General features: G+C 35.3%; 2 protein-coding genes across 2 annotated transcripts; both read left to right on the top strand.

The window, feature by feature from the left end:
• The first annotated feature begins 3,287 nt into the window (after positions 1 to 3,287).
• Positions 3,288 to 16,487, top strand: LOC132306828 (poly [ADP-ribose] polymerase 1). Its single transcript, XM_059804398.1, has 20 exons — positions 3,288 to 3,605; positions 4,124 to 4,173; positions 4,275 to 4,458; positions 5,425 to 5,611; positions 5,696 to 6,023; positions 6,430 to 6,625; positions 6,696 to 6,860; positions 6,993 to 7,053; positions 7,154 to 7,217; positions 7,338 to 7,589; positions 8,584 to 8,821; positions 8,970 to 9,085; positions 9,196 to 9,272; positions 9,402 to 9,562; positions 13,884 to 14,075; positions 14,238 to 14,346; positions 14,520 to 14,602; positions 14,786 to 14,923; positions 15,280 to 15,462; positions 16,175 to 16,487. Exons 1-20 carry the CDS (start codon positions 3,462 to 3,464, stop codon positions 16,220 to 16,222), a joined length of 2,976 nt encoding a protein of 991 aa, XP_059660381.1. The 5' UTR covers positions 3,288 to 3,461; the 3' UTR covers positions 16,223 to 16,487.
• A 2,833-nt stretch (positions 16,488 to 19,320) lies between these two features.
• Positions 19,321 to 20,938, top strand: LOC132310221 (LOB domain-containing protein 16-like). Its single transcript, XM_059808422.1, has 2 exons — positions 19,321 to 19,743; positions 20,411 to 20,938. Exons 1-2 carry the CDS (start codon positions 19,453 to 19,455, stop codon positions 20,729 to 20,731), a joined length of 612 nt encoding a protein of 203 aa, XP_059664405.1. The 5' UTR covers positions 19,321 to 19,452; the 3' UTR covers positions 20,732 to 20,938.
• Positions 20,939 to 22,676: the final 1,738 nt, after the last annotated feature.

The raw sequence follows: 22,676 nt of genomic DNA, 5'->3' as shown, positions 1-22,676 counted from the left end.
AAAGTGAAAAAAAAAAAAAAAAAAAAGGTTTAGATGAAGCAAGTAGAATATCATATGGTACATTAAAAATGTTATCATGTTTTTGTCTTCTATAAATCTGACAATAAAAATATAAATCAAAATAAATGATTTGACAAAACATTCTATGTATGTGTAATTTGATAAAATTCCAAACAAGGTCAGTATAATCTATCTTATCTATAATGAAAGCATGACAAAGAATTAAAAATGCTGTATATTTGACAGGAAATATATATTTTTGAAAAATCTATTTTTTTAGAAATGGTTGTTGTGCACGTAAAGTGTTATACCACAATGAAAGCCTCCAAATCAAATACATACTAGTAAACATATTGTACTGCAATGAACGAACTACACGTGTAAATAATCCGGCCATCCTTACAATACCATGCCATAATAGTAGGGGATCCCAACTCCACTACTAGTAGGTTTAATTTGTTAGTGGAGAAAGTTAGATTGTGTTTGGAAAATTAGGATTTTATGTTAATTGGATTTCAAAAGGAATATCACTTGTTTAAAATCATGGGATGATTTTGAAAGAAAATGAGATGTGAAGGTATTTCAAACGAAATTTTGAAACCTTGGGAGAGATTGAGGAGTGCTTGGACTTTCAGAATTTTATGTGAACTGAATTTCAAAAGAAATTTCACTTGTACCTAACCATGTGATTTTAAAAGGAAATGAAATTTGAAGGGATTTAAAAATAAATTTAAAAAAAATTTGTAACATTGGAAAATCTAGGAGAAATAAGAAATATGAAAGGATTTGGTAACTAAAATATGTGACAGCAACAAGAGAGAGAAATATATATATATATAAGTGGATAAAGGCAATTAAGACATTAGTGTCCAACAAATAAACAAAACCTTAAAACTTTATCAGCATTGAAGGTGACATTACTCCCACCACGTGTCTCCAACAAGCTTCCTTATTTTTCAAAAAAAAAAGAAAAAAAAAAAAAGGGTACTTAATTGAAAGTTTAGGGTTGTTTAATCTTTACCGTTTGACAACTACAGTTATTTTGTACTTTCATTTTGACTCGAAATAAAAGTAATGTTTCTATTTTAGAATGTGTTTAACATTATTTCGAAATTTCGAAACTTGTTTGGTAACGTAAATTTGTTACAAGATTTTTAGAAGCAAAAATATGAAAGAATATTTGGTAAAAAGAGTTACAAGTTTGAAAATTTGAATGGTTAATTAAAAATATTTGCTTTGCTAGCGGAAGCAAACAAAATTATCATTTTGATACTTTCGATTTTGACCTCAATTTTGAAAGCGCTTTGATATTATTAAAATGACAACAAATATTGTTAATACTTTTGCTTCGCTACAGTATACTAGCAAAAGTAAAAACATATGAAGCAAAAGCATTAGCCAAAAGAACCTTTTTTGCTTTTTATTTTAAAGTATTTTGTTCTATTGTGTTTTTAATAGTAATTGAAAACATGTTTGGTAATGTTCATTTATTGCATTTTATTTTTAAAAAGAAGATTGTTGTAGAGTGTTTTTAATAGGGATCGGAAGCATGTTTGGTAACGTTAATTTGTTGTAAGATTTTTTATTTAGTAAAAAAGTGTTGCAAATTTGAAAAATATAATACTTAGTTTTAAAATGCTAATATTTAAGAATTTTTAATAAATAAAAAAATTTAATGTCCATCACTAAATTAAGTAACAGCGCAGAAACTTATAAAAACACCCATTCACCGCATCAGTGCTTCGATTTTTTGTCACTATGTATAAAATATTTTGATACTATACAAAATAAAACAACTTTTACTAAATACCTTTTTTAATAATTCACTGTTACACTAGCCAACAAAAATAAAAACACCAAAATTAAAAACAAGGCCGAAAGTAAAAACAAGTGTGACACTGACCCCTACTACTTATTGCATTTGATGGGAGTCGTGTCACTTTTAATGTACTTGAAAGTTTAAAATTATTTGAAAGTGTTTTATCCCGCAATAGTGTGGTTGTACCTTTGGTGCGTTGGAACCAAAGCGTGACACTTCCGGTATAATCCTAATCCTAAATTCAATCCTATCTTCACCTCAGACTCAACTCCACCTCAATTATTTTGATCATCCTACTATTTTATCGTTTAGGACCAAGTGACAGAGAAACAAATTAAAATCAAATATCATTCTTAAATTTGAGATAATCTAATATATTACAACTCTGATTTGAGTTTGAATTACTGAATTTAAGAGTTTTTTTTTTTTTTTTTTTTTTTTTTTTTTTTTTTTTTTTGAGTAATGCTCTCTCATGGCATTAGCCAATAGTCATACACATTTAACAACTGAATTACGAATTCATGTTGGCGGGTAAGTTATAATCTGTTTAATAATCATGTTTAGATTAAATTCATATTGGCAGGTTATAATAAAGTCTATACGTAAGTATTTTGCTAAACAGATCAATCTGAACACGACCCGTTTAATAATCGTGTGAGAATTTTCGATCAGACCCGCTTAATAATCGTGTGAGAATTCTCGATACGATTCATTTGTTAAATAGGTTACCCGAATAACTTATTTATTTCGTTTAATTTAATTAAGTCATCTAACCATTTATTAATTTAAGTATAAAAATAAAAAATACAATGAAAAATAGGGATAATAAAAACAAAATTTATGAAAATAAGAATAATTTATGACATAAACACAATTAAAGTCAATTCAAACTCACTAACTTCATATATTATTAGCAGGTCATGTTGAATTTTGCTATCCTTAATTTATAATAATTTTTTAAAATATATGAAAAGTCAAATAAAACATTTAATACATTTTCAATCCAACAATTAAATAAAATTTGGACATTCAACTCTATTTAGATAGGCCCTTTTTCTATCAATTTTGAAATTGATATGTTATACTATAATAATTTTTATAAATTATAAAAATAAAAATATTATTATTAATATAATGCAAATTTATTACAAAACTAGGTTTATATATTGTTATCATTGTATTGTTATCAACAATGATAACTCTCTCTCTATTACTACATATTTTAGATTTGTAAGTAAAAATATTTATATTAATTTAAATACTTATTATAATCATTTCGTATATAAATATTTTTAAAATGTGTAATTAATTACTATATAAAAATATTTTTATGAATCTTGGATTTTTCATTTGATATTTTGATCTGGCCAAATTAGTAAATTACACCTAACCAGGCTCTAATCTTGATTAGACCCCAATTTAAAGAAAGAAAAAAGAGAGGAAAAAAAAAAAAAAGGAAAGGGAAAACCCACACTAGTGTCAAAAGAAGCTTACATTGGAAGCCTCCAGACTCAATATACTGCAACACAAAACTCCTCCATTGCTCTCAGGCTACTGCATGTATATGTAGAGAGAGAAAGAGGAAGATAACTACTCATTGCAGAGAGAGAGAGAGAGAGAGAGAGTGTTACATAGAGAGAGAATGGCAACCCCTTCAAAGCCATGGAAGGCAGAATATGCCAAGTCTGCGAGATCGTCATGCAAGACCTGCAAGGAAAAAATAGACAAAGAGATTTTTAGGCTGGGCAAAATGGTTCAATCCACCCAATTCGACGGCATAATGCCTGTATGTAACATTTCTTTCCGTTTTCCCCATTTTATACCTTAATTTCACTCTTATTTTCCATCTCTCTAGGGTCGATTGTATCTTATACACTTAAATTTATGTGATTCTCTCTCGTTTTTGTGAAAATCTTTATTGTGGGTTTTGTTTGCCTTCTTTCACATTGCTCTTATTCCAACTGATTTTTAGGTCTTGATGTTTATTTTCACATCTTTTCAGCCATTAACATGTTCATCTTGAGGGTACACACACATATTAACGGTTCAGAGTTTATGAATTGATTTGATTAGTGGGTTATTGACAATGTAATGATTCTGGGCCTTTGGTTTCTTGGGCTGATCAGCAAATACTATGCTCTTTTTGTAAACCTTTGCACTTCCTCTAGTGGTTTAGTAAATCATTACACCTAAAGTGTGTACTCTATATTGATTGTTCAATGTTCTCATTTTTTTTTTTCACTCAATGCATGAATTCATTTTTCAATGGAAGAAAACCTGACGTGTGCATATTTTTGGAATCAGATGTGGAACCATGCTGACTGCATTCTGAAGAAATCAAAGCAAATAAAATCGTATGTATTCTATGGTGATTGTTATGATGTCTAGTGAAATGCAATGGATGATCGAGTATCTTGCTTAATGGCTGACTTCTATACTATTTTTATGGTTTTAGCCTTGATGATGTTGAAGGCATAGAATCGCTCCGATGGGAAGATCAACAGAAGATAAGGAAGTACATGGAGGGTGGTGGGCAACAAAATACCCCTGCTCCCGATGCTATGGAATGTGGTGTTGAAGTTTCACCAACTCCCCGTGCTACTTGTAGGCACTGCAATCAAAAGATCATGAAAGGGGAGGTGGGTTATTAACTTATTATGTTCATAATGTTTTTGCATCCTAGTCAGCTGAAGGCTCGAGGATGGAGTCACACCTGCCAACATAATGCCTCATTTTATATCCATTAATTCTTACTGATAGTATGTCTTTTTATGCATAATGTTTACTGGTTTTCAATGTTCCTTGATGAAGCGCAAATTCAATGATTATCCTTGATGTTGTGTCACTACATGAGGGCCCACTTATAGCCATTCCATATTCACAGTGACCTGATTATGGACATGGAAGTAGGTCAGTTTTAGTGTCTTGTGAGTTCACCCATCATTTAGATATAATACACAGCTGAAATGTGTTTATATGAAATACCCGTAAGATTCACTTTATTGTTAGTCAGTTTCTTATATGCACATGTTCTTGGAAGTGTTATATTCTAAGGAAAAATAAGTTGAACATAAAGATGTATATGCTCTTCAATATTATAACTTTGACTGCGTTAGAGGTGTAAGCTTATGTTCAAGAGGCTTCCTAGGGTTCTCTATCCACTTGGTGTGAGTTTGTGACTGATAATGATCTTTATTCTTTTGGAAAATTTTGACTTTAGAGGGGTCATGTCCGTGTTGATGCTTTTCTATAATACAAATTCTTATTGCTTATGCAAACATCAATAAGAATTGTATTTGATTTATTTCCTTATCAACTGACGAATCCGAATTCAACTGAAAAACTATTCTAGATTTGATCATCCCATTATCCTCTCATTTTAATGCAAAATGACAACTTTTACCATTATATTAAATACCTGTTTGAAAATTTGGTTTTCTCGCTCTTATATATGCGTGTGTGTGTGTATCATATATATGATGTGTATATATGTATCTCCCACTTCTAATGTTGATGATCACCTAAATGTGCCTTGTAAGTCGTAAGGCATGTCAGGCACAGTAGCTAGTTAAAATTTTGTAGTTTATTGTTTTATCATATGATAGGTACGCATATCCACCAAGCCTGAAAACAAAGCTGCCAGAGGCTTAGCATGGCACCATGCTAATTGTTATATGGAAATGTCTCCAACCACCCAAGTAGAGAAATTGTCTGGATGGGATAGCCTCTCAGCTTCTGATCAGGCAGCTGTTAGTGCCCTGGTTAAGAAGCTTCCTTCCACCACAAAAAATTGTAAGGAATTTGTTTTCCTATTTCTACTTTTTAACTAAGCCTTGATGCAGCTGTGACCAGTTCTATGTTTCCTTGTCCTTTTAGGCACAAAAGTTGAGCTACAGGAGGATAAAGAACCTTTACAACAATCAACATCCAAAGGTGGTGCTAAACGTAAAAGAGCTGTGAGCAGTGATCAGAAGTCAAAATTTTCTAGAACTAAAGGTGACGCATTGTCTGAAAAGAATGCCACTAAATTGGAGGAAGACTCAAAAACATCTGATTTTGAAAGTAAACTGGAGGCCCAGACTAAAGAACTATGGGCTCTAAAAGACGATCTTAAGAAGCATGTGACAACAGCAGAGCTGCGAGAGATGCTTGAAGCCAATGGTCTAGATTCCGCCGGATCAGAACTTGACTTACGAGACCGCTGGTAAGTTCTTTCATTTGCAATTCTTTGTAGTCATCAATCATCATAAAAGAGCTCTATTTGCTTTAGTTCAATGATTTGTTTCACGGGACCATGTCATAATGGTTTTCTGCGATTTCTGTTTTCCAAGGAAATACTATGGATAATCTTGTCAGATGCAGATAATTTGTTAAAATGACACGAATTTTTATATTTACCTAGCCAGTATCAAACACTAGTTTATTATGCAATGAGAGAGGAGTTTGGGTTTACTTGTGTGTAGAGGTGCTGGTTGTCTTCCTTGTCAGTAACTTCAATTAGTGTTTCAATTTACATAATTGTTAATATTAATATTTTGTTTATCGTAATTACAAATCTCTGGTTCTTTGTTAACTGTTCACTTGTTTTTCATGATATTATATATGTTCAGTGCTGATGGGATGCTTTTTGGAGCACTTAGTAAATGCCCAGTTTGCTCTGGGTGTCTGCGGTATTCTGGAGGAATGTACCGCTGCCATGATTATCAATCAGCATGGACCAAATGTTCATATTCTACCACTGCACCTGAACGCGTTAAAGGGAAGTGGGAAATCCCAGAAGAAACTACCAATCAATATCTTTGCAAGGTATTTAACTTAATCTCATGCTATGTGTCATGCCTGCAAGACGTAACATGGTTTATATGATCATTCCCAGTGGTCTAAGTCACAAAAAGCAAAGAAACCTGTTCGAATATTGCCTCCACCTTCATCCAGTACTCCTTCAGGAAGTCGAGCTGCTAATGGGTTATCTCAATCGTCCAAGGGTGAAAAATTGGGGGATCTGAAAGTTGCTACTGCTGGAGTATCCAAGGAGTCCATGGTATGATTTTTTAAGCCATTCTGCTTGTGTGTTTATTAGATTTCTACCATTGAAAATATCTTTGCCACAGTTGGTTCTGGGCCTCTGGCCTTTACTATGTTTCATGATCAGTCATCAAGGGTGATTATGCAGGAGGAATGGAAGAGCAAAATTGAGGAAGCAGGTGGTCAGGTCCATGCCAAGATCAAGAAAGGTATATGGTCCATGTACTAAGTTTTGGATTAAAGTGCTTGTCTCTCTTTGTTATACTGAGATGCTTTCTATTACTCTTATTTCATAAATTTTAATTGCAGACACGAACTGCCTAGTTGTGGGCGAAGTGATGAATGATCAAGATGCTGAGATGAGGAAAGCAAGGTAAAACTTCCTCTACATTGCTAGCATCAAGTATTTCATTTTAATTTATTTTTACTGAGATGGGTTAAATATTTTTCTTCATAAATTATTCACCTGACTTAGATGGTTTCATCTTGACAGGAGGATGAAATTGCCTATTGTTAGGGAGGATTATCTGGCTGATTGTGTTAAAAGACAGAAGAAACTTCCTTTTGATTTGTACAAAATTGAAGGCATTGGAGAGTCTTCTAGCTTGGTCACTGTTAAAGTGAAAGGACAAAGTGCTGTGCATGAATCATCTGGGTTGCAGGATTGTGGTCACATCCTTGAGGATGGGAAAAGCATCTACAATACGACTTTGAACATGTCTGACCTATCAACCGGTATTAACAGGTGGATCTAATTTCTTTTATATCTCTTGCTTAGGAATTTTTTCTGTATTGCGTTAATCACTGTAGCTTTAACTAGTTGTTGGTTTATTCGAGTAATGCTATTGGCTCAAAGATGAACTTGAATTATAGGATCTACGCTGATTACCTGGGAAGGTTTCTCAGCGAACAGAATATTTGGAGTTTTTTTTTTTTTTAATCTTTTTTAGAATCTACTAAGGTTTGTATATTGTACAGGATTTATGCTGTTTACCTGGTAATGTTTTTTCATGGACAGTTTTTTTGGGTTCAGATTTTTATCCTATAATCTGCTAACTTTAATGTGTTGTGGTGTTTGGGATTTTAATGGAGTTTGGTAGTTTTCAGTGTTCACTGTGGTGGATTTGAACCTACATTCTCATTTCAATTCAGACAATGTGATAGTTTCCCAGTTGTCATACGTTCCGTTTCTAAGAGCTGCATACCCTTTTCTGCTGGAAACTAAATGCTATGGATATTATCGGCAATGCATGGTGATATACCGATATCCTGTGCTATGGGATTGACGGTTCTTTACAATATGTGAAATTAAACAAGAATGTTGGTTTTCTTTCTTACTGATGATTTTGTTGTATAAAATTATTATGAATACGGTTATATGACCATGATGATATGCTTCTGGTGGTATGTTTTCTAAATGTGGGGACTTTTAAACTTTTATTTTATTTTATTTTTATTTTTATTTATTATTATTATTATTTTTTTTTTATGTATGAAACTACTGGCAAAGGCGGCTTCTGAATTAATCTTTGCCTTTGTCAATTCCACTTCCTTGCCCTTGCCATTTTGTCTTATTAAATTATGTCTCTTGGTTGTATTGCTGTATGTAGTTACAATATCTATCATTACATTCAAAGGGGACTTCTGAATTAATATTTTGCCTTTGCAAGTTCCTACTTCCTTGCCCTTCTATTTTTGTCTCAGCATATTTTAACTCTTGGTTGTTTTACTGTATGAAGTTACTATATCCTCCAAATCATTCAGGAAGATAAAGGAACAGATTGTTATGTTTTCCGTAAATGGGGTCGTGTTGGAAATGCAAAAATTGGAGGAAACAAGCTAGAAGAGATGTCTAAATCAGATGCAATCCTACAATTTAAACGTTTGTTCCTTGAGAAGACTGGGAATCCATGGGAGGCATGGGAGCATAAAAAAGATTTTCAAAAGCAACCTGGCAGATTCTTTCCTCTGGACATTGTACTGTTGATTGTTCTCCCTGATCTATTTTTTTTTTTTACCCAAATGTGAAAGATCCTTCATCTGGTGCTCTCTTTTATTTTTTTATTTTATTTTATTTTTTTTTCTCTTCCCTGTTTTCCTAATACTAAAATGTTGGATTTTTTAGGATTATGGGGTTAATAAAGAGTCCTCCAAGAAGAAAAATCTTAATGACGAAAAAAGTCAACTTGCTCCCCCGTTGGTAGAATTGATGAAGATGCTCTTTAATGTGGAAACATACAGGTTACACCAGATTACTTCTCATTCATTTTACATCAACACCGACCACCTCCCCCCCCCCCCCTCCTCTCTCTCTCTCGAGAACGTGTCTTCAGGAACTACTAATTTTGCAGAACTGCAATGATGGAATTTGAGATCAATATGTCAGAAATGCCACTTGGAAAACTCAGCAAAAATAATATCCAAAAAGGTACTGCCTTCTCTTTTCCCCCTTAAACAGAATGCCTTTTTGTTATAGGTATTTTTAAGTAAATGTTGGCTAAATTTTAAGATGCTTTATTTTAACTTCTAAAATACTTCTTAAATATGTTTTCTGAAGGTTTTGAGGCATTAACGGAGTTACAGAATCTATTAAATAATAATGATCACAGTCCTTCTATCAAAGAAAGTCTGATTGTTGATGCAAGCAACCGATTTTTCACTGTGATTCCTTCCATTCATCCACATGTGATTAGGGACGAGGATGATTTTAAGTCAAAGGTACAAGATGTTCTGGATGTTAATGCATCTTCCATGTTTTGCACATTTCCAAGTTCTGTTGTCTCTTTTGTGCTTGGTTAATGACAAAATTACAAATGACATAAGTGCTGGAAAATATGTTTTACCTGTTGTATTCATCTTCATCTTTTTCCTTCTAACAAATATTATAATTACAATATCCTCATCTCTTTTGTTATTATGATTTTGGGTGAAATCCTAGCATGAAGCTTTAATCCATAGGGGAACCGCATCTCTTCTTTAGCTGTTTTTGGCTATCAAAGGCTCAAGTCTTGAAACTTTCGGGTCAGCTAGATTCCACTGGGCAAACTAGGTCTGCGATACATATCACATGAAAAAAAGGACTAGTAATATGTTTGATTGTTATTTGTTGGGTTTGTGTCTCAAATTCATCAAGAATGTTGTCTTGAAGAAGTCCGACCGGTCCAACTTGTTCTTGTCGTAGCTTGGGCTGTAATCAAGCTGAGCCAAGCTTCGAAGTGTTCGGGCTCGACTCGTCAAATTCTAGGTATGTCCGAGCTTGGCTCATGTTCGCACGAGCTTTTCCTTGCTATGATTGAGCTCGGTTTGATAACGTTCGAATGAAATCGAGCTCGGCTCGATTGCTCATTTATGCCTATCAACAGGTATACAATCTGTGTATACATATATATTTGTTATATATAATAATCACGGCATACAATCTGTGTATACATATATATGAGTTTATATATATCATAATAGAGAGAGATGACAAAGGAATTTGCGAAAGCAAGAGAAAAATTGAAGAGATATACGTGAACCCATTTGGAAATCAACTTGCACTAATGGGCCTAGCGGTATCAGATTCTTATTTCCCAAAAGGAGGTCAGGGGTTCAAACCTTAGTCGAGGCATGGGTGTGTCAGTACCAGCTAAGAAAAAAAAAAAGTCACTATTTGCAATTGTGTTGAGTGTTGTCCGTGTGTTGGTCGCCGACAGATGGTTACTGATTTGTGTTGCAGCGTGGTGAGATCTGGGCAGTCGTCGTCGTCACTGCTTTGCTTGAATAATTTTAGGTCGTGTCCAGTGGAATGGGGAAAAGGGGGATTAGGGTTATGCAATGGACTATGGGCCAGGTAAAGTATATGGGCTTGGGAATGTTTTTTTTAAAAGGCATAAAATTGTATAAATATTATTGGGTTGGATTGAGTTTGGGCTAGGTCTAGTTATGAATTGAAATGAAAATAAATAGCCTTTAAAAAACATTATTCATGGGCTTGGAATTTTTTTTATATAAATTATAAAAGTATATATGTACACATGTTCTCGGACTTAAAATGAGCATATAAACAAGCATATTCACGAATGTGTTCATGAACTAACGAGCCGAGCTGGAGTGTGTTTGAGATTGGCTCGTTTATTAATCGAGCTTATAAAATTTGTTCAAGCTTGGTTCATTTATTAAATAAACGAACACGAACCAAGCCCTTAACGAACTGAGCTCAAGTTCGTCAAACGTTTGGTTCGCTTGCTGCTCTAGTCGTAGCACTTCGCTAAGTCCGACCGGTCGTACTTGCCTGATGAGTTGCGGATCTGCTTTCTTAAATATAAGTTGTTTCTTATTAGGTTTCTATTATTAGAGTTGTGATTGATTTGGTAACTTCTTGTTAGACAAGGTATGAGAATCCTTGGTCAAGAAGGAATGGGTTGAAGACTCTATAAATAGAGGCGGAGTTGGGTGGAGAAGGTAGAGAAGAAACATGGGTTGAAATGGTGAGTGTTATGAAGAGAAGAGATAGTGTGTGTAATTCCCAAAGGAGAGATGCAGCCCCAAAAGATGATGAGTGAGAGAGTGGAAGGTGGGCAATCTCTAAGGTTGTATTTTTTCTTCATGATTCATAATTCTTCTCTCTGTGGTTGTAGCCCCAAAGGATTGGGTGAACCATGTTAAATATTGTGTTGTGCTTGATTGGTGTATGATTGTATCTCCATATATGCATGTTTGATGGTTGTGTGACGATATGCTTCCGTTGTGCTTGAATTAAGGGGGATTTAATTCCCAACAACTGGTATCAAAGCTAGTTGGATGGAGTTAATATTCCTAACATTATTTATAGATTTTTGTCATGAATATCAATTTGGGTCCTAACTATTGACTATGAGCACACACTTCTACATTCTTCATTGCTATTTTTTTAAAAAAATATCTCATGATTTTTTACAATTATGTAATTTTGTACAATTGCATGATTTGAAAAAGGTTGTATACAAGTCACCAAGAATGAGAATGCATGTTTGATTACAAGGGTAAGTGAACGGTTAGGTCTATATCTAGTTTGCTTCTCCCAAGACAACCCCAATTAATAGGGACACTCCCAATACCCCCAGTTAATGGAGACCACACTGTGTAATGGCCTTCTAAAAATGCCAGAAGCAAGCTATGGTTTTATATGTGTAATATGAGTGAGTGTGCATATGTTGTGCAAATCACATATGTATCTTTGTTCATTACATTTGATTATTATTTTTCTCTACCAGTGGTGGTGAATATGGGGTTTGCTCACTTTCTTATATATATTCTTTTGCTCTCAATTTTATTAACGGTTCGATGAAGATATCTTTTGATAATCACTTTGTGCAAATAATGTCAGAGGTTAGGTCATACCTAGTCTGCTTCTCCCAACACCCCCAGTTAATAAGGACACTTCCAACACCCCCAGTTAACAGGGACTACACTGGGTAATGGCCTGTTAAAAAAATACAGGAAGCAAGTTTTGGTTCTATAGGTATGTGCTTATAGTGTGTGTATGTTGTGCAAACCACGTATTTATCCATGTGCATTACACTTTGATTATTGTTTTCTCTTCTGTTGTTGGTGAAAATGGGGTTTATGGGGTGGCTCACCTTAAATACCGTTACGGCAAACTCAGCAAACCAAGAACAAAACAAGAATCATGACAGGAAAGTAAACACACCTCACACAAAGAACACAAAAAATTTACGTGGTTCGACACAAGTTCTGCCTACGTCCACACTGAATATCCGGTGAAATATTTCACTATGCTAAAAATTGGAGATTACCACCCCCCCCATTCCCCCCCAAAAAAAAAAAACCGTACTCTCACTATCTTTCCTGTGAGTTTTCAGTGTTGTCTCATCCTTCCAGTCCAAACCCTAAGCACCCTTATATATCGGGCTACAACAGAGTAGTACTAAACAGGGTCCGCGACCCGCAAGCGAAAACACAGACCATAACATTTTTCACAAATTGAGAGGGTCGGTGTAGTTGAATAAGAAATCCTTGATACATAATAAATAATCTACTATGGATGCTCCATAAATTTATGGAATTAGAATCCACAGTTTCTTAAGGTTGGTGTAGCTATACAAAAAACCTTTGATTGATAACAAGTTAAACAAACTATTTTTGGGACTCCATAGCTAAATGGAACTGGTTAGTCTTTCTGAATCTTGAAAGAGAGAATATAACTGGGATTATTATGTGGTTAAAATATACGATTTGATTAGCTATGTTAAGAAGGAGATGGCTGAAACAATATAATTTGGAAAATGATATTCAGGTCGACTAGTTAGGCCTATTTGTCGAAGTGAAACAATAAAGGCCATTGATGGCCTGAAGTGGGACCTAATCATGATTCATATAATTTTGTTTAAAGTTCTATTTCTGTCAAAGGGCATTTAACAATACACATGTTTGGTTTGATTTTAGTAAACCCTTCACAAAATAATAATACTGGAAGAATTCAATAGTCAGTAACTAGAAACATATTCCAAGAATTGTATTGTGGAAGTTGTGTTGATTTTGTTCTCAGCAGAGACTGTTCTTACATAATGAAGAATAAGACTGAATTGTGGCTTGTATCAGAAATTAGGGACACAAGAAAATCTTGAAGCCATGTTTGGACTTTAGTTTTAATACATGTTTTTATTTAGTTTCAGCATTTATTTGTCCCAGTTGAAACATAATAGATTGAAAAATTATTGTACTGTAAACTGAAAATAGTTATATTGAGATGGCTTGAAAAAGGAAATGGTTGCTGGATTTATCTTGCAACACCATCCGGGCTTAATTACTCAAGTTGCTCGGGGAAATTGAAGCGTGTGTTTCTTCATATATTAAAAGATAAGCTGCCAACTTAATAAGACACCAAATGCTTCAATATTTACCGCTAAGAGCTAGCAAGTGAAAAGTGTTTGCCGAGGTTGATATGCCAGTAAATATGAGGAGCTTTGAGCCTGTGACTGTTTTATGTAAATTAACATTTCGCCTGCCTCATGCCTCTCTTCTCTCTCTCTCTCTCTCTCTCTCATTGTTTTGGCAGGTGAAAATGTTGGAAGCTCTTCAGGATATTGAAATAGCTTCCAGACTGGTAGGTTTTGATGCTGAGAATGATGACTCCCTCGATGAAAAGTATAAGAAGCTCTGCTGTGATATTGCCCCACTTCCTCATAATAGTGAAGATTATCTGTTGATTGAAAAGTATCTCCAAACTACTCATGCCCCTACACATACGGTGGGTCTTATATCTGATACTTTGTGCACTGAATGTGCACTGCAGTGGTGTAGAAAATGATTTTAGTGATGTAGTATCAGCACCTGTCTTTATCACTTAGTTTCTTGTTCTTTGTATTTATATTCTATTTAATATATACACCAAACTTTGCTATATTCTCAGGATTGGTCTCTTGAGCTGGAAGAAGTTTTCTCGCTTGAAAGGGAAGGGGAATTTGACAAGTTTGCTCCTTACCGAGAAAAACTTTCAAACAGGATGCTTCTCTGGCATGGTAAGTTAAAAGCTGTACTATTGTATAGAATGAAAAATTTCAAGTGTGGAATGTATAAAATTATAATATAATTAGTTTTTGCAACTAGCTAAAAACCTATGTTGGATACCTGTGGAGTTCTAGGTTATGAAAATAGAATAAGAGGCAGAATTAAAAATTTGTGATTGCTACAGGTTCTCGGTTGACAAATTTTGTGGGTATACTTAGCCAAGGACTAAGAATAGCTCCTCCTGAAGCTCCAGCGACTGGCTATATGGTTATACCTCTCTCTCTCTCTCTCGATATATAGATATAGATATATATATATATATATGCATGTATGTGTGTGTGTGTGTGTATATTAGACATCTACACATGCATGCACAAACTCATAGAGAGCTGATATACTTTTCCATATTTCTGTTCAACTAACTGATAATAAAAAATTTATAATGTGCAGTTCGGCAAAGGAGTTTATTTTGCTGATCTGGTCAGTAAAAGTGCTCAGTATTGTTTTACCGATCGGAAGAATCCTGTGGGTTTAATGCTTCTTAGTGAAGTTGCCTTGGGAGAAGTTTATGAGATCAAGAAGGCCAAGGTGAGTCCACATTCCATTATGTGCATGCATTTTGCTAATGGATTCAAAATTGTTAAATGTACATTAGCATTCATGTGCATTGTATAATATCTTGAATCAGTGTATGGCTGCACTCTTTCCTTGCAGCCTCGTGTACCAAAGGTCACCAAGTTGAAACGGTTTCTCGCTAAAAAAAAAAATTGATAAAAAAATAAAAAAAAATAAAAATGGAAGTATATTTCATGTAGCAATATTCTTTTCCACAAGCGTTGTAAGAAACAGTTTGGCTCATATGCATTGAACTTGCCTTTCTCCTTTTGGTGTGCGTGTCTTCAAATTCCTTTGAAGTTAACTTGTGTAATTTAAATGCCATTTAGTATATGGATAAACCTCCTAAAGGAAAGCACTCTACTAAAGGCCTTGGCAAGAAGGTACCTCAGGAATCAGAATATCTGAAGTGGAAGGATGAAGTCGTTGTGCCTTGCGGAAAACCAGTGCCATCAAATGTCAGGGCATCAGAGCTGATGTATAATGAGTATATCGTCTATAATACAGCTCAAGTAAGTAGTGGTTTACATTTATTTGACTTATGGTTTTTTATCATTCTTGTTTACCAACCCATTAATAATTAACCATTTCTATATATTTGTCTCTAAACCTAGCTGAACAGTAGTTAGTAGTTTAGTATATGGGAATAGCCGAGTTTCTCCAGTTTTAATAAGGAGCCGGTTCTGTTTCATTATGCTTTAGTTGAAGGTAGTAACTTAATCGCTCTGTCACTATTACTGCTGGTAAGTTGTCCATTGACTCCCAAGTGCATAAAACAATAACTGGAGAATCTTTATAGGAAAATGTTATATATCATTTTCAGTGTCAGTTATGGCACTGATTTTCAGTTAAATTGAGGTTATCATTAAAAGAGAGGAGTTTTCAAAATTGGAGGAATTATTTTGTAGGAGAAGTTTGAAATCTATTGAAGCGGGAAAGGTATTACCTTGGCCCTTCATCTAAAGGAAATTTCCAGATCATATCAAAATTATTAAACTGGCTGCCATATCAGTTCGACACAGTTGTGCATTCACCAAGTTAATTTGCTTTTAGGGTTAGAGTTGCCAGCAGCAACAAAGTGATTGAAATTGATAATGGTCAACTGCCTAGAATTTATTATTTATTTCAATTATTTATATTTCAATGAAGTTGTTTCTTTTGTTGTGTTTGATGATGCTTAGTAATGTGCTAAGTGGATGAATTTGGAATTGGTTTCCTGTTCAGGTTAAGATGCAGTTCCTATTGAAAGTGAGGTTTCATCACAAGAGGTGAAGTGCCACAGGTAAATAGATGCCTATAATGTGTGGTAGTGTAAAAAGTGTTAGTGGGCCTTTTTGGTTTCCGGTGCTCAATCTTTTTGGCAGGCAATATGTTGAGTACTGTGTAGCTACTCTGCAAGCAAAACTTAGGACTTTGTTTTATATTCCATGACAATTCCTCCTACTTGGTAAGATCTCATTTTGAAGTTTGCTGGAGATCTTTCATTTCTTGTAATGTACATGTCTGTGATTTATGGGAAGGAGAACTGTTTTGAGTATTTTCAACCGATCCTTCAATCAATGGTGTTTAGCGCAACTATTATGTAGAATGCCTCCCCTTATTAATAGCAAGAAGTTTGCATCTTTTGAGAAATTAGTAAATGGTTTAGTAGCATTTCAAGGGGGCATTCTTAAACTCAGATCTAGATGTAATGAATCTATTGTAACTTGAGACACCAATTAGAAAACTGGACTTGACTGGTTCCTTGAGCTGGTAATATTAATTCCTCCAAATGGCCAGTTTTGGCCTTTAGCTCAAGTTGCCTGCCTATCTGTTCTAAGTAAGCTTATCGGGAGCCCACAGTTCTTTCGATGTTGAGTATTGAATCAACCCTTCTGTGTGTGTGTGTGTGTGTGTTTTTGTGTTATTGAGAGATAACCACCTCATTTTGTCCCTGACTTTTGATCTCATGAACTGGTTTTTTCATGTGGCTCTACATTCATATACTTTTTCTAGTCCTGACCAAATCCATCACTCCCTCCTCTCCTCACCATCCACCCATCACACAAAAAGGGCAACGGGCCCTCCCAGTGCACGAGGCTCCCGCCATTGCCAGTGTGGAAAGGGTCAGATGTATACAGCCTTACCTCCACATCCGGTGAGGCTGTGGATGTGGAGCGACCTTACTATTGCGCCAAGGCTTGCCCTCACCCATCACACAGCCCTAAAAATTAAAAAAGAAAAGGAAAAAGGGAGGAATAAGTCATAGTTCATTGATGTTATAATTTAATCATTATATTACTCTGGAACCTAGTGCAAGTGATATATCTTGTGATTGCTGGCAGTTTTAGTGACATGGGATGGTGGTGTGGGTTTTAAGCTTTTGTTCTTTAAAATTATTGTAGGCAGCTTGCATGTGTGCCACGTGCATAGGTGATGATGGTGATAGAATGGTACTAAATGTTAAGTATGTCATATTTGGTTGAGTAGATTTGAGGGAATGTAAAGATGATAGCTCACAATCGATCATAGCTTAGTGTGTGTGCGCGCGCGCTATATTTATAGGTATAGGGGTTGAGATTGAATATGTCGAGAAAGGTAGATGATATATATGGTTGGTTCCATTCAGGTAAGAACAATAACATGGGAATACCCTTTTTTGTGCATACTGCCATTTTCCTTTGTTAAGCTGACGAAACCCACTCTTCTTTTTGTGACTGCCCTCTGCTTCATGTGATGTATGCTGCCTCATTATTTTTGGTCAGGAACATGTGGCTGCTGTTGCATCATATAGATCTCCCTCCCCTCTGTCTCTCTCTCTCTCTCTCTCTCTCTCTCTCTCTCTCTCTCTCTCTCTATATATATATATATATATATATATATATATGTATGTATGTATGTATTGAAATAGATATTTCAAAGAGAAAAAAAGAGAATTTAATTATGTTACATATAGAATTACCCTTGTTAAGTGGATGTTTAGTGTTTACTTTCTATATCAAAGAATCCAGAGTGAACTAAATTTTCTCAAATGGAGGATTTGGAGCTAGACCCAATCTATTAACTGCTATACAAGTGAGCTATTGAGAACGGTGTTATTTTCAGGAGTCCCCATTTGGTTTGTTTCCTAACAATTTTCTATCCTCGGTGAGAAAAAAAGTTCAAAAATTATGTTTGCTCGAGTGTTTACCAAAACTGTTTTTATGGAACCATTGGCTTAGCACATGCCCTACGTTCCTAAACCCTAGGTCAAGATTTCGCAAGGAACGAAAAATAACCAATGTCTTGCACAAGCGGTTTTGGGCGGAGACAGGACATGTTATGGGGTGGGAGGGTACTCCGTTTGAGCGGCGTTTGAGTGGGAGAAAAGACCACAGATTGAATTGGATTTGTTTGGTGGAATTGTGGACTTGCTTTCAAAGTATGCTTTCCGTTAAATCTATTTTGTTTGATTAGAGTAATGAAGCATTCTACACGAGGGTGTCACAAGTTCAATAACTCAAATTAAAGCAAAGGGGCGTTACTCTTTGAAAGAAAGAAAGCAACACTGACTTCATGACCATTTTGTGATTTCAATTTCCAAACTTCCTAACTAAAAAAAAGCATAAAAGTTTCTTCTTTTTCTTCACCAAGCTCCAAAGTCAAATAACCATTTAAGTGTCACCTTTATTACACTTTAGATATCTATAATCTATGTGTGTGTGTGTTTGTATATGTATGCAAATATAATATACACACACATATTCGAAGTTCCAATAGTACCCACTCCTATTTTAAGTCTCTTGATTCTTTTCTTGGTCATTTTTTATGCCAATTAAACCACTAATGCTCAATTAATTAATGGTCATAGAAGCCCAACAGGACACTATTGTTCAATCAAAAAAGTCCAGTCTTTAAAGTCTCTCTATATTGAAATTTCTAAAAGCAACAAATAACAGCAGTTTCAAGGTGCGGCGTTCGGCGGAAAAATTACATATAAAACAATGAAATCAAATGTAGATTAGTGAAAAGAAGGTGCCAAATTAGCCCCACTTTATACACACACACACACACACATGTATATGTGTTGCACAGTCTATCTATTCATCAATTAATCGTATTTATTGAATCAAGAAGTTAATCTTACTTAAGTTATAACATCCTCATATTTGTTGAATCTAAAGATTGACTTTAGAGTTGATCTACTCAATATGTATATGTATATGTGTATATATATATATATCTATATATACTCGCGTGTATATATATGTGTGGTATATTTGTAACTTGGTGTAAGCCATTAATAAAAGAACTATTACCAATTTGCATCAACCATTAGTAAGTGTTCCCTTAAAACCCTACACAATGACCTCCCATGTCCCCATAGAGACCTCCTTATAAAGACCCCCCTACAGGCTCCACTTTCCCCTAGCCATCCATACCTCACCCAGCTCCTTCACTTAGCACCATTTCCTAGTGTGCCCGTGTGCCCAATTTTTCTTTTAACCCTCTCCCTCTCTCTCTCCTCTCTCTCTCTCTCTCTCATGGCTGCTGCAACTAGTGGCACTGGCTCCCCTTGTGGTGCATGCAAATTTCTCCGGCGGAAGTGTGCCGTGGACTGCATTTTCGCGCCATACTTCTGCTCGGAGCAAGGGCCGGCCAGATTCGCAGCGATTCATAAGGTGTTTGGTGCTAGTAATGTGTCAAAGCTGCTGTTGCATGTCCCGGTGGCTGATCGCTGCGAGGCGGTTGTCACAATTGCTTATGAAGCTCAAGCAAGGATTAGAGATCCTGTTTATGGATGTGTCTCCCAAATCTTTGCCTTGCAACAACAGGTTTTTGTTGTTCTTTTGCCATAGCTACTGTTACATTAATACCATTCTTCAACTTCCCTATATATATATATATATATATATATATGGGCTACTTTATTCTTTTACATGATTGATGATAGTTTGATACAAAAAATTGTCCCTCAAAACAAGTAAAAAAGAGGGTCATGCCAAGAGTTTGGGTTTATTAATGGAGAGTGAGGAAACCCTTAATTTGGTTACTTAACCAACTAATGAGCCTTCACCTCACCCAGTGGTGTAATTGAACACACACACTCTTACTGAGTTAAAACGGTTAGTTCAGTACATGAGACTCTTGTCATTGTAGGATCTGAGACGTAGGTTATGTCATTGTAGAATCTGAGACGTATATAACCTACCTCTGTTTACAGATATGATTTATGTTTCGAACTTGTGACCTCAAGATTACAATAAAATAACTTTACGCTTGTGTGAACACTAGTCCTCACCGAAATGCATATATGCCTTGATTTTATAAATTTACTAACCCCAACAACCCCCAACACACACACACAATAATAAGCTATATTTTCCACCAGCATGAATTTGTCTATCTTGTTTTTATAAATTTATTATTGAAAGATAAGTTGGTCCCTATATAGTAGTATATATATCAATGAACTAAGAACAGTTATTATTTTTCTAATAGGTGGCATGCTTGCAAACACAGCTGATGCAAGTGAAGGCTCAACTGGCACATAACCTAATTGATTTGAGGAATGTAGAGAGTCAATGGCCGGGGAACATGGCCGGAACGCAGTCTTTTCCGGCTCATCCGATTCACACGATGATGAACTCTTTCTCACCTCAGAGCTCACTTGAGTCGATTGATCACACAATTGATGGTCTGGCAATGCAAGAAATAGAAAGCAGGGTTGAACCTTCATTCCAACCTTACAGTAAGAAGAGACCTTCTCAGAATGACTTGGGTGAGCTTCAAGAACTGGCTCTTAGGATGATGAGGAACTGATGGAGTTATCATGTTTCTTGTATGAAATGTGATGTTGACAATAGTACTGATCTATGCCTTAATTAGTGATGTATATACAGAGACTATGGAGAAACTTCTTATAATGTTATAAGCCTAAATTAGGCATTTTCTGTTTAGTTTTCACAAATGCTATGTTTAACTAATTTCGATTTCAAATTCAAGGCTCACAACTGCATTAATTTAGAATTGACCTCTCTCCTTGTAAGTTTTTTTTGGATAATCGGACGTTTGGGGCTTTGTTCCGATTAATTTATGGGATTCGTACAAAGCGTTTTTTTATACAAATCAGATAAAGTTCGGACTATATCTGCGATTACAGTGTCTAGAGAATTATTTACACCTAAGGTTTTGAAGTTTGGGTCATATCTTGAAATTTTTCTATTTTTTTTAATCCACCCCTATCAAGTTCAGTACATATGTTGCATATTTTATATAAGACATGTATAATTGAAGTTTGAACTTTATTGTGTCCTATCCCAAATGGAGATTTAATAAGCAATAGCCAATAGGTAAGGTTGGAGGGGTTCTAGAAGATGACACAAAATTGATTTAGACTATTTTTAACTATAGCTTGATGAGTCACTTTGTTATAATAATTCATATTGTTAAAGATGTTTGATTGCTACTAAAAACTATTAAACTAATTGAATTGGCATAATCAATTTCACCACCAAGAAGTGAGTTTGAACTGGGTAACTCACATAAAACCAAGATAAAGTAATATACCTTATGTTGTGGGGTTAAAAACACAAAATTTCCTGTCTTTTACAAAAATTACATATAATTTTCTTAATTTTTAAAAAATTCCTGAACTAACATAACCTTTCTATTACAGATATGTTAAGTGATTGAGAAATAAAAAAAATACCCTTGATGTTATATTAAAATAAAATTGTGAACTTAAAATGACAATTATGCCCTCATATGAAAAAATATATTATTCGGCTGTGTCGTGTGGGGGGTGCATACCCTCCATGTGAAACAATTTCGTGTGAGTTGTATAATGTAATAAAACGATTTTATACCCACTCGGCGACGGTGCCGACACTGTCGTCTCAGGGTTTAAATTTAGCCTGCAGGGATTAAATTTAATTCCACCTGCAGAATTTATGAATATTTACAAGACACGATTTCTGTTAGCATGCAAGACAAATTCTTTTACCTCCGGAAAGATTACTTTGAAGGTAGGTTGCAGGGGAGATCTTTCTAAGAAGATGAGAGATTTATTTTTTTCCTTGGACAACATGAACAGTCTCCTTGAGTATTGTAATGGTCTCCTCATTATACCATGTATGATTGATGTTAAAAGTACAAATTACAAGTATTACCGTATCTATTCAAAATTATATTACTCTGTATTTCTAAATCTATGCTTGCACCGGACGGTGACTTCTTCGGTGGAGGTGGAGGTGGAGGAGCAAGTGGGTCTCTGGGCTTTGGCGGACGTCCTCTCGGCCACGGCGGGGAAATTAGCGCGCCCAGCGGAGTTGGGGCCTTGGGCTTTGGGGGACAGGCTTGACCATGATGAGCTGACCACTCTGCTTCATCTTGTACGAATGGTGAGAGAGAAGGGTGGTGTGCGCCGGAGGGAGCTCGCTGTGGGCTGACTCGATGTGCTTCGAGATCACCGGCTTGTTCGAGCCGTTCTTGTCGTTCAAAGCCTCGATCGCTGCCAAAATCATCTGTTGAAACAACAAAAGTCTGAGGTATAGAGGATGCAGCAGGTGCCGGCGGTGCATGTGTTTGTGTGTGAGAGAAAGATAGAGAGACAGAGAAAGAGAGGAGACGGTAGAGGAGGGCAATTTCGTCATTTTGAGAGAACAAGGGTATTTTGCTCTTTGTAATGCTGTATATGATGCCGTTAATTTTAGAGAGTCAAGTGATGAGGGGTTGATATGATATATTTTTAAAAATAAGAAGGGAT

Source organism: Cornus florida, unplaced genomic scaffold, assembly GCF_030987335.1.
Source record: "Cornus florida cultivar Cherokee Brave unplaced genomic scaffold, ASM3098733v1 CherokeeBrave_3.0.0_Hap2_Chr05, whole genome shotgun sequence".
NCBI lineage: Eukaryota > Viridiplantae > Streptophyta > Magnoliopsida > Cornales > Cornaceae > Cornus > Cornus florida.
This window is presented reverse-complemented; position numbering and strand designations above follow the sequence as displayed.